General features: G+C 42.6%; 1 protein-coding gene across 1 annotated transcript in view; it reads left to right on the top strand.

The window, feature by feature from the left end:
- Positions 1–12,874, top strand: part of LOC145396382 (glutamate receptor 1-like) — a 363,216-nt gene that overhangs the window by 107,215 nt on the left and 243,127 nt on the right. Inside the window, exon 4 of the mRNA XM_080269805.1 lies at positions 8,752–8,884. Within this exon, the coding sequence (XP_080125931.1) occupies positions 8,752–8,884 (133 nt within the window). The remainder of the gene's footprint in view (positions 1–8,751; positions 8,885–12,874) is intronic.

Here is a 12,874-nt window from a genome sequence, read left to right as displayed (position 1 = left end):
TTAAATGTAGTGGAGAGAATGAAATGAAGTGCTTGTTGGAGATATGTAAGAAGGCATGGATGAATGAAACTGTGCCAGCAGAGTGGAAAAAGGCTGTGATTTTACCCCTGTACAAAAATAAAGGTGAATGAAGTGAGTGTAAGATTTATCGTGGCATAAGCTTACTGAGTGTGGTAGGGAAGGTATATGGAAGAATAATTATATAGAAAGTAAGAGAGATATCAGAAGTCCTAGTGAGTGATGAACGGGGTGGCTTTAGGAGTGGCAGAGGATGTGTGAACCAAATATTTTGCAGTGAGACAGATAGTTGAGAAGGTTTGTGAGAAGGACCATAAGGTGTTTATGGTATTCATGGATCTGGAAAAAGCATATGACAAAGTGGACAGAGAAGGATTGTGGAAAGTTTTGCGCATGTACGGTGTAGAGGGTAAGCTGTTAGGTGCCGTCAAGAGTTTTTATGATGGTAGTGAAGCATGTGTCAGGGTTAATGGGCATCTAAGTGAATGGTTCACAATCAGTGTGGGCGTGAAACAAGTTTGTGTGATGTCCCCATGGTTGCTCAATGTATATATAGATGGGGTGATGAGAGAAGTGAAAACACGAGTAATGGAGAGAGGGATGGCATTGGTAATGAATGGTGATGGATGGAATATCTCAAATTTGTTGTATGCTGATGATGCAGTACTGCTTGCAAGTACCGGACAAGAACTTGGTAGGCTAGTGCAGAGTTTTGCTGATGTCTGTAAGCGTCGTTCCTTGAGAGTAAATGTAGAAAAGAGTAAAGTGATGGTTATTGAGAGAGAAGGTGACTCCCAGTGCAATATTGAGAGAGAAGGTGACTCCCAGTGCAATGTAACAGTGAATGGAGAGAGACTGGAATTGGTGAGAGAGTTCAAATACCTGGGTACAGTGATAGAAAAGAGAGGAAAATGTACTAAAGAAGTTGAAAGTAGAATGACACAAGGAAGAAAAGTAGCTGGTGCAATTAAAGCCTTGATAAGAAACAGAGGCTTGAGTGTTGCAGCTGCACGAGGCTTACATGAAGGAGTGTTAGTGCCAACTTTAACATATGGATGTGAGACTATGATGTGGCATTAAAATGAAAAGTCAAGGGTAAGAGCAGTAGAGATGGGACTGCCGAGGAATGTATGTGGAGTACAGAGGGTGGATAGGATACGAAATAATGTGATTCGTGAAAGATGCGGATTGAGGAAGTCGGTGGACACCAGAATTGAAGAGAGTGTACTGAGATGGTATGGTCATGTGGAGAGAATGGATAACAATAGAGTGGTGAAGAAGGTATATCTGAGCGAATTCGAAAGAGGGAGGAGGCGAGGTAGGCCAAGGAGAAGGTGGAGAGATATGGTGGATGAATGTGTGAGGAAGAGAGGTTTGGAAGTCGATGAGGCTAGGGAACTGACAGGAGATCGAGCTGGCTGGATGAATTTGTGAGGAGATATGCATGATCAGGGATTTTTGGCACCCCTTTTTAACGTGGCAGCGTCTGGATTGACTCTGTCGGATACGATATGTGAAGCTACAGAACGTGGTGAATGTTTTTGGCGTATCCGATAGAGCCTGGATTCCGGGGGGATGAATGATGAGTGAATGGAAGCGTGGCCCATTAGATTGGGCAATTTTTGGGCTGTCTGGACATTGCTACTCCTCACCCTCCCCTAGGGTGGGAAAGGAGGTCCGGATGATGATGATGATGATGATAATAGCAAAAAATTGGTAGTGAAAAAGCAATACAGTATATTTACAAAAAGGATAAAAAAGATAGGGGAAAGTGAAGAAGGCATGGGAAGTAACAAAAAAAATAAATAAATAAAAAAACACACTGGAGACAAACTATTGTAATTAAGAAATGAGATGGAAAGATTGATTATGAGTGACATTAGATAATGCGAAAAGGAAGTGACAGAGGGGAAAAAAATCTAAACCCAAAGGACTGAAATATCAAACTCAATCATTAAGTGGGGAGGAGGAGGATTTAGTCTGGGGTAGGGGGATTAATTAAGGAATGGGGGTGGGGGAGTATGGGGAATTGAGAGAGGGAGGGGGTGTGGATAGAGATAGGGGAGGGGGGACAGGGAGTTGATTGGGATGGATTAGGAGAGAGAGAGAGAGAGAGAGAGAGAGAGAGAGAGAGAGAGAGAGAGATGGATTTGATATTTTTTGCGTGGAATAATTATTTTACATTATGTAGCGAAATGTACATGTTTATTAATAGTGCCAAAGATATGAAGAATAATTTACACAACTTATTATACTTGGAGGCAGCGTGTGGTTTGTAAAATTTGTTTAAATATAGATAGAAATATGAATAAATATAGACAGCTGCGGTGATGCTTATGATGATAATAGTTGTGGTGGTGCTGTTGGTGTGGTTATGGTTGTTGCGGTTGTTTTTGTGGTTGTGTGGTGATGGTGACTATTGTTCTTGTGGTGGTTGTGGCGGGGGAGGGGTATGATGTTCGTAGTATCTGTCGTAATTGTGGTTATTGCTGTAGTTTCTGTGGTCTTTGTTGTTATTGTTGTTTTTATTGTTGTGGTGGTGGGAGTGGTAGTACGGTATACCTTATACCAATTAATCTGGCCAGGCATGTATGGCAACACTGTTCCGGCCGAGATTCTGATTGGCTGGAGGTGTTTGTTCGATTTCGTTGTTGCTAAAACTGATACTCTTTTTATTATCAGATGTGATACTGAGTTTGTCAACAGTACAATCGTCAAAAGCAATAAGAAGTCCGTTATATACTTATCAGCAATGAAATTTTCGTAGGAAGATAGAGATATTGAGTCAACAGAGTATTATAACAGTCCAAGTCAAGGTCAGCGTTCGAACAATTCCTTTAAATCTCTGACACACCATAATATAACAGAAAATTAAGGAAACTTGCTTAAGCTGAGCGTTGGTATAACACACATTTAAATTTTAAGATCAGTTCGTACTGTGATAATAGAGGATATATGATGAAATAGTTTTCCTTTAGTCTACTTTGATTTTTCGCGATTTTTTCAAACCTCCCTCCTCGCAGAACCCGTCTATTCATTAGAATTTTTAATTATTCAGAGTTGTGGCACGATTTAAGGGTGCAGACTGATCTTAAAATTTAAATGTGTGTTTTACCAATGCTTATATTAAGCAAGTTTTCTTAATTTTCTGTTATATTACGGAGTGTCGGAGATTTAAAGGAATTGTTCGAATGCTGACCTTGACTTGGACTGTTATAATACTTTGTTGACTCAATATCTCTATCTTCCTACGAAAATTTCATTGTTAAGTATATAACGGATTTCTTATTGCTTTTGACGATTGTATTGTCGACAAACTCAGTATCACATCTGATAATAAAAAGGAGTATCAGTTTTAGCAACAACGAAATCGAACAAACACCTCCAGCCAATCAGAATCTCGGCCGGAACAGTGTTGCCATACATGCCTGGCCAGATTAATTGGTATGAGGTATAGTAATTTTGGTCGTGGATGAAGTTACTTGAGTCTTTAGTGAAGGGTTTGGTGATAGTTTGGTGTGAAAATGGTAGTAATGGTGGTTATGGTGATGGTTTTGTGTGTGTGTGTGTGTGTGTGTGTGTGTGTGTCTGTGTGTGTGTGTGTGTGTGTGTGTGTGTGTGTGTGTGTGTGTCTGAATAAAACTGTGTGTGAGTGGAGGGGGGGACGGAAGCTGGGCACAGTGGAAGGAACCAGTTAATGGAATATCATGGGTACCAGCACCCCTATTGGTTACTTAGGGTAATGGGCAGAGGTTAGAGGAGCAGCGTGACAAGTTTGCCGCCTCCTGTTGGGCAAGAACTTAGCAGCGTGATAACTAAGCAGTTTTCACACACCACCACACGAACTTCTGCTGCATAGATACGTCCTCGGAGTGAAGGGACTAACCTCAGAAGATTATGAATACGGACTCGGGGCTGTATGTATAGACTTTTAACCCATTTACAGGATTAACAGGTCACAAAGTCAACTATTATCGAAAATTGTTTATTTTTTTGTTTTTCCTTCAGATATCTGCTGTGTAAATATAATCTTGTGTATAACTTACGAGAATTGTTTGGTTGCTGTAAGAATGACAGTTGTATATACAGAGCCAAGTACGGTCGCCAACAAAAGCCCTGTCGCCTCTCTTGCTTTTCTGTCCATGGACTTTGCTGATTCACCATACTGATTTTCAAAGTCCATGGAGAGGAATGCAAGAAAGGCGACAGTCCATTTGATACCAACTGTACGTGCAAGCAATCTTACACGCAACCTTACGAAAGTTTGAACCGTGAATAGCTTGACAAATAGAAGAGTGAAAATAAACATATATAAAAGCTGTCTGATGCACAACTTATCCTCTTCAGCCCAATGACGAACTATATTTTTCATTCTTTTCATGTTCAGGCGAGAGTTTAAAAATACGGATCCAGAGGGAACACTTGTAACCTCGTAACTTAATTGTGTATTAGACTGAATATTAAAGTGACAATGCGAAAAACTAAACGATTCCAGATAAGTAAAAAATATAGAGCCTTGTTTATTTTGCAGATTGATTGAAATGCATTTATATTTTCACACACACACACACACACACACACACACACACACACACACACACACACACACACACACACACACACACACACACACACACACACACACACACACACACACACACACACACACACACACACACACACACACACACACACACACACACACACACACACACACACACACACACACACACACACACACACACACACACACACACACACACACACACACACACACACACACACACACACACACACACACACACACACACACACACACACACACACACACACACACACACACACACACACACACACACACACACACACACACACACACACACACACACACACACACACACACACACACACACACACACACACACACACACACACACACACACACACACACACACACACACACACACACACACACACACACACACACACACACACACACACACACACACACACACACACACACACACTGCAGAAGTAGGGCCCGGAGTAAAGAATTCTTTGGCTGGAGCTTTCGTGGACTGCCGGAAAAAGACTTTTCGGTCGAAGACTTAAGAAAACGTGTGTGTGTGTGTGTATGTGTGTGTGTGTGTGTGTGTGTGTGTGTGTGTGAGAGAGAGAGAGAGAGAGAGAGAGAGAGAGAGAGAGAGAGAGAGAGAGAGAGAGAGAGCATCACAAAGCAGCCCCAGCAGTGAAGAGAGGGCAGGTCAGGGTTGGGTATCCAAATGTGCTAATAAAATGACCATGTGAGAAATTCAACATGGGATATGCAACTGGTGCTCTGGCGTGTACTGGAGAGAGAGAGAGAGAGAGAGAGAGAGAGAGAGAGAGAGTTCTGTAACCATGTGTCTGTCTTCCCAATTCTCATCCTTTCTCGCCCCCCTCCCCACTTTTTTCACATCTTCCTCCGTCCTTCCTCGCCTCCCTCCCCACTTTTTTCACATCTTCCTCCTCTTCCCAATCTCGTAAGCAGCAAAACATATGATCTGAGAGACTGGAGACGACTGACGAACTTTGAGTTTCGCCTCTCAGGAATGATGATGTCTAATATTCCCCCGTTACAAGCAGTCTTTTTTTTCTCCAGAAGAGAGGTAAGTGAAGGGAAGACATTATTTATTTTTGCTATCACCAGAGATTTTATTCAGAGGAGAGTTAACTAAAGTGATATCTATTATTTTCCTTCTTCCACCAACTGGTTTGTTTAGGTAGGAGATGTCTGAACGTCCTTAAGCTCAGACATCGCTCATCTCAAATAATTTTCTTGTGGTCAAAAGAAGGCTGGAGAGACTCGATGCTGGGAACAATCATAGGCCAAGGCCACAGTGAATGGTCAGATGTCAGTGTCACTGGTAAAGTCATCTCAGTTTTGGTCTGATTTCAACCAAACAGTAGAAATATTAAGGGTATGAAAGAAGTAATTCGATTTTGATAGTAACCAATCGAAGGTCAGGGTCACAGTGCAGAGTTAAAATTTTCACCTCTAGACCAGTGCGTGGGCACGGATGTTTTACTACCAGTGCTCCTTTTTCTCCCCTATCATTCCATAATGTTTTAGAAAATCTCTCTCTCTCTCTCTCTCTCTCTCTCTCTCTTTCTCTGTATATATATAATATTATGACTGAACCACCTGGCACAGTAACATATCATTAGTTAACGTTGGATTGTTTTACCCTCCGTTGGGGAAACCTCACGAGATCTGAGTGTTAACAAGTGACAATAATCACCACACTTATTCATCACATCCCTCTAGCTATATTCCTCAACTACTTTGTACTCTCATATTTTCCACCATATAACACTCACCTTCCGAAAAACGCTTCTAGCTTTGGTTATTTTGGCCTACCTATTCACATTTGTTTATTATTTAATAGAAAATGGTTTCAGTCGGATTCAGACCCTCTTCAGGTTTATGGTCAGTATACAGATAGATACAGTAGATAGATAGATAGATACACATATTCACACACACCAGTTCATACCCGTCACAGAGTGTTGTTGTGCTGGTCGCATGTATTTGTTCTCTAGTTAAAGACTTCCATCTTTCCGTAACTTGAAGCTGTATGAAAGTGGAGTATTAAATTAATATTTCATCTGTACCTATATATCGGTGTGATGATGATAATGTGTTGGAGGACCAAACCTTAAAAATGTTCTGGAGTTTTTAAAAGTGTATGACTCACCCTCGTTTAAATTTGTATGGTGTTGGTGTGTATGTTGACTGTGCCTCGTCTTTAGCACCACTTGCGGCTTTACTGCTGCATATGCTCCCCCTCCCTTCCCTCTGTTATTATGGCCCCTTAAGCTGCGCCAGCTCTTAAGCGGGCCATACACTCACAGGCAAGCCCGTCCGGGGACCTGAAGAGGCCGACCCGTTCAGGCATACCTGGGCGTGTGTGGGTTGGGAACAGGCGCCTGCGCAGGCGGCCTCAACAGTCGTCCTGGGATCTGTCGCGGATAGATTTTCGTGGTCAGGCTCCGGTCAGGTTCAGGCAAACTGAGCGTGTGTGGGGTACCTCAGGCCGTCAGGCGTCAGTCTTGTGTCAGTTGTGCGGGAGAATTTTAAATCCTCATACGAACAAGCTGTGGCAATATATCTCATTGTGGCTGTCAGTCTTTCATGCGGTGAAATAGCACTCCTTATGCAAGTATCCTTCTATATTATTGGGAAAACTAGTGACAACAGCTGCAGGTTGGAATCCTCGTCCATCCTCAAGTAATTAAACCAGTCATTTTTCTCGCACCGCAGTTCTTTCAACAGAGTCATATGGGGCAATTTACTCCTAATCAACCAATCTTTTGCCCATTTGGTCCGTTTCTTCCTCCTCTGTCTATTATTTGCAATATAGGCCGCGGCAACAGCCCCATTATCATACAGCTCCAGGTCATTTGCGGGCAGCGGAGCGTCCATGACCACCCTCACGCCACGAACTCTCGCTTGCAACTGAGCTGGAGACGTGAGGCCGACTGAATCGTGTGTGGGCACGGCATTGTTCGTTGATGCCAGCCTCTTCAGGCCACCGGACGGGCTCGCGCCTGTGCGTGTATGGCCCGCTTTATTATGACAACATTTCAGCTGCCATCACAACTTTTGTCACTAGACGTATTACTGCTGTTACGACTTCCTCTCTTATCATACCCGCCACAACGATGCACCTAAAAGTTCCTGATAATTTTTATCATCTTTTTTCAGTAGTTTCTCTTCAGCTTTACACGTTTTGAAAGTTGGTCACTTCCTTGTCTCACACGAGAGAGACTTTTTCTGAACTAGAGGACTTATGTTTAGTCCTAAATTATCTCTTCATTATACTGACATAATTTTAAATTTTTGCTGCCTCCAGACGGCTTTTTTTTTTTTTTTTTTTTTCATCTTAAGAGAGACTTGACATGGAGGAGAAAAATTCAGGTTTATTATTAGAGTACAGTTTTAGAAGAAGCGTTGTTAGCTGCTCGGAATACACCCGCGACTCAACAATCAAAATCCCACGTTATGTTTTGAGTCGTGTGTGTGTGTGTGTGTGTGTGTGTGTGTGTGTGTAATTCACCGGGTCGGTCAGGATCACTTTGATGGTCGTGATCGTCAGCTTTTACCCTCCCGGAAGGGAGCTGAGAGCTCATATAGTCCGATCTAAGGGCAAGGCTATGACCTTCACACACGCACACACCCATCCCCTTGCTCAAGGGGGACAGTAACCACCCACTTCATCAGTGAAACTTTTCGCAACCTGAGCGAGGCGCGAACTCCCGTCCACCAGTTGGCAAGAGAGAGCGTTACCACTGCACCAGCGAGCGGTGTGTGTGTGTGTGTGTGTGTGTGTGTGTGTGTGTGTGTGTGTGTACCACCAGTAATATTTCCTCTTCCGTGACTCTTGACTTCAGACTTTATGCACAATTGGCCACACATGAACCTGGGACAGCGTCTGTGTGATGTGGGGGTCTACCTACAATTCTCGACGTTCATGCATCACAGTTACCTGGTCATTTCAGTTAATATTTAACACCTCTGTTCATCCATGTCAGTGCCACCAACAAATACGATTGCCAAGGTTGTCAGGTACGAGTATACCGCTGCTACATATTGATGTTGTACCAGGTTCATATGTTGCCAAATGTACCTTCTTTTTATCCCGGCTTCAGAACTTGCTGACTTATCCCTCTTTCTTTTTTTCTCTCACCCAGGCCTCCTGCGACTCCAGAAGATTTACCAGTCCCTCCGACCAGCCCGAGCGTCCTTTGAGATTCGGATGGTGAGGCGTGTCGAGTCTGCCCATGACGCCCTGGCCTTCCTTAGGACCCTGGAAAGCAGCAGCAGGTGAGAGATGGTTACCTGGACGCGTGCTTGGATAGGTTGTTATTTTCATAGCTGTAGGTGCTGGTCGTCTTTACGACCTTGAAAAACAACAGCAGATAAGTAGATGGTTAACTGGGTGAATGGGTAGATAGATTGCTATTTTCGTAGCTGTGTGTGATGGCATTCTTTAGGACCTTCGAAAGCATCAATAGATGAGTGGATGGGTAGCTGGATGGATGGATGAATAGTTGCAATGGCCGGTGCATAGTTACAATACTACCATTTATATATAGAACCTGAAAAGCAACAGGTAGCTTGATGGTCACCTGAGTGAAAGGATGGATTTTTAAGCATTTGGTTATAACTAAGGCCATCCTAAGGTTCTAGAACTCTACAACAGGTGAGTGAATGGTTATCTGGATGGATGCATTGATAGACTGTTAGGTGCATTCGTTTAATATCGTTACGTATGCATGGCATATCTTTGACTTCATTCAGTCCAGTGGGTTTGTAGATGCTGACCAATATTACATTATGGAACTCTGTCACTGACTGATTTTGAAACTTACTATGTGATGAAATGACCAAGTCAACAAGTAGTGTACAGGTATTCTCATGCAGCTGTGATTCACTTTTAACCAAACATGATGGAAAGGTTGACGGCCAGCCAAGATTTTGACCCTCATATTATTTTTGAGAACAGGTCAAAGTAACATGACCACCACATCCATCCCCAAACAAACTGCTTGATGGCAACATGAGTTTAATCACATGTGCGTCCGTGTGTGTGTGTGTGTGTGTGAAAGAGAGAGAGAGAGAGAGAAAGAGAGAGAGAGAGAGAGAGAGAGAGAGAGAGAGAGAAACATGAAAAAGTATTTATTTCAGCTCAATTATTCATCTGATATTGTTCAGCTACCTCACCAGTAATGATGAAAGTTTATAACAAGATGAAATTATGATGATAGGTGTATGTACAAACGCTCGTTCGCTCGTCACGTGCTCACAGAGCGCACTTTCCTGGTATTGTTGAAAAGCTGTGTTGGTGTTGACAGGGTAGGTAAGAAATTTGCCGCAGTAAGGAAAACAGTTCTTGTCCGCAAACCAAACTTTAATTCTTTAAGACAAGCGGTATGGCGCAGTTTCTCCTCTTTCTCTCTCTCTCTCTCTCTCTCTCTGTCACCAACTTCCTCCCTTCCTCCCTCACTCTCAGCAATGACGGCATTTAAAGTTCGCACCTGGCGTTATATAGCTTTTGTCTGGCCATGTATGCAACTCAGAATGGCCCAGCAACGTCCTGTACACTTGCCCCCAGTGAGTGTGTATTGTCTTGGGCATAGGGACAGTAAGCTGGGATGTCCTGCTTGCTGTGCGATGCTGTATTGTATTTTTTTATGTTATGATTCGCCCCCGCCTCTTTGTCCCCCCCCCCCGCCTCTCTCTCTCTCTCTCTCTCTCTCTCTCTCTCTCTCGTGTGTGTGTGGGTGGGTGGGTGGGTGAGTGTGGGTGTGGGTGTGGTTGTGTGTACGTAACACAGATTCCCTTTGCTGCACCTGTGAAGTACCCCTCCGTAATTCAGAAAATTGTACATAAACAGGGGAAAAAGAAAAACGAACGTCAGACGTGAGTGAGAATGGAGGAGGAAAGAGAAAGGACACGGAAGGTGAAAATGCAGAGACGGATGAAAAGCAGGCCAGGGAATGAATGGGAAGGAGAAGGAAGCAGTATTGAGAAAAGAAAAGTGAGGGAATTTAAAGGAACAGTGAAAGCATAAAGGAGAGAGAGAAAATAAAGAAGAGTAAATGAAATGAAGGAACAAGGCAGGAACTGGAGAGGGAAACGAGAAAGCAGTAAAACGAAGAGAAGAAAAATGGGGGTAATGTAGGGAACAACGAATAGAGGAAGAGGAGGGAAACGATACTGGGAATGTATGAAAGAGATGCGAGGTACAAGACAGAAAGTGGAGAGAGAGAGAGAGAGAGAGAGAGAGAGAGAAATACCCGCTCCTGCTGCTTCCCTAGTCTCACTGCTGTATATGCACACACATACTGTACTGTATATTTCTCTCTCGTCTTACCTGGAGAGGGTGCAAGTCGGGTCGAAGCTGTTTTATCTTCCCAGTAAACAACTTTTCAAATATGGATACAAATCTTAAAACGTTTGTGTTAATATTCCCTAAAGCAGTTTGGTAAATAATAACACTGTAACTTCTCATTGCAGTGAGTCTGTTTAGTCTGGGGATAAGTGGTTGAGTGGTAGGAAGAGTTGGCTGGTGTCTGTAAAGCCGCATGATCGATGCCAGGTTAGGTTAGATCGATAAAAACTTCTTGAAAACAAACTGAAACTGAACACAAAACCCACCGAACTTTCATTTTAAAAAACCTGTCACATCAGTCCTGAATGAGAGATATCGCAGCAAGTATTCAGTATGGACGGAGGGTGTTAGAACCTGAGTAGTGAAGATTGTACGGCGTTGGTGAAAGAACTAGAGATATCGCAGCAAGTATTCAGTATGGACGGAGGGTGTTAGCACCTGAGTAGTGAAGTTTGTACGGCGTTGGTAAAAGAACTAGGATATCTGTGTTTAGATCGGACACATAATAACAAACACTCCAATAACTTCTTTATGTACTATAATCTGACTACTCCCAACAGATTCTATTAGACTTCTTTAAGCTGTGAGGAATTAGACACACCCTCATTTAACCCCTTTAATTAACCCCATCATTAGAAAACTGCCAAATAATACAAAACTGACGTCATCGTCGTGGAAGGTTTTCGATTATATTGTTTTTGTTTTTAAGAGAACGGATTACCTTACGCAGGTCATGTGGGGATATTTACAGTTCATACAATGTTTTCCTCTGGTGCTGGAGAGGGCTGCCTTCATGTGGTGGCATTGATATAACCGGGCGGCTCAACTGCCTGGTTTCGTAAACGTCCTTCATCTACCTCCCTGTCCCCCCAGAAAGAGAATGGTGGACTTGAGGAGGGACAACTTCAGCCTGCAGTCCACTGGGTCCACATTTCAGATTATCCTGGGGCTGCAACAAAAACAGCAGCAACATCAACAACTTTAACAACTACAATAACTACAACAGCAACAAGAACAACTAAGAGACAACAACAACAACAAAATAATAATAATAATGATAATAATAAAAATATTAAAAATCTTAATAATAATAATACTAATACTAATACTAATAATAATATTAATAATAATAACGTATAATAATGGTAATAATGATGATGATGATAATTAGTAATAATAATAATAATAATAATAAACTCTTTTCATGCTATTTCATGAGCGATTTTATGGAGCCTAGCATAATCTTTGGAACTCTCGATGTTGCATGTGGCATTTTTTGAACATCCTCACTACGGCCCTCCTAAGATGAATAAATCTGGTATGTTGTGTATGTATTGTATGAATATATGCGAGTTCACCGCCTGGCAAATCTCATGCAGTAATGTTTGTAGATATTTTTATCACTGGCTGTGCAATACAAACTTTTCATATTACCCCTGCTAACATCAAAAGGTTGTATTTAACTCGGAGAAATACACGGCATACACGAGGTTACAGGGATGTATGTTAACCCCTTCACTCCCGACACTGTTTTGAGTGTTTATTCTCGCTGTTACCTGGCCATTGAACTTAGAAGAGGCATTATGAGCTGGATGGGTTAAATAACACCTTCAATAACACCACTGCTGGGGTGTTGGCCTAAGTTGGATGGGTTAAATAACACCTTCAATAACACCACTGCTGGGGTGTTGGCCTAAGTTGGATGGGTTAAATAACACCTTCAATAACACCACTGCTGGGGTGTTGGCCTAAGTTGGATGGGTTAAATAACACCTTCAATAACACCACTGCTGGGGTGTTGGCCTAAGTTGGATGGGTTAAATAACACCTTCAATAACACCACTGCTGGGGTGTTGGCCTAAGTTGGATGGGTTAAATAACACCTTCAATAACACCACTGCTGGGGTGTTGGCCTAAGT

The sequence above is a fragment of the Coenobita brevimanus genome, chromosome 1 (assembly GCF_032717465.1).
Source record: "Coenobita brevimanus isolate Jiangsu-jjx chromosome 1, ASM3271746v2, whole genome shotgun sequence".
Taxonomy (NCBI): Eukaryota; Metazoa; Arthropoda; class Malacostraca; order Decapoda; family Coenobitidae; genus Coenobita; species Coenobita brevimanus.
Note: the sequence above shows the minus strand (reverse complement) of the source record. Positions and strands in the feature narration are given on the sequence as shown.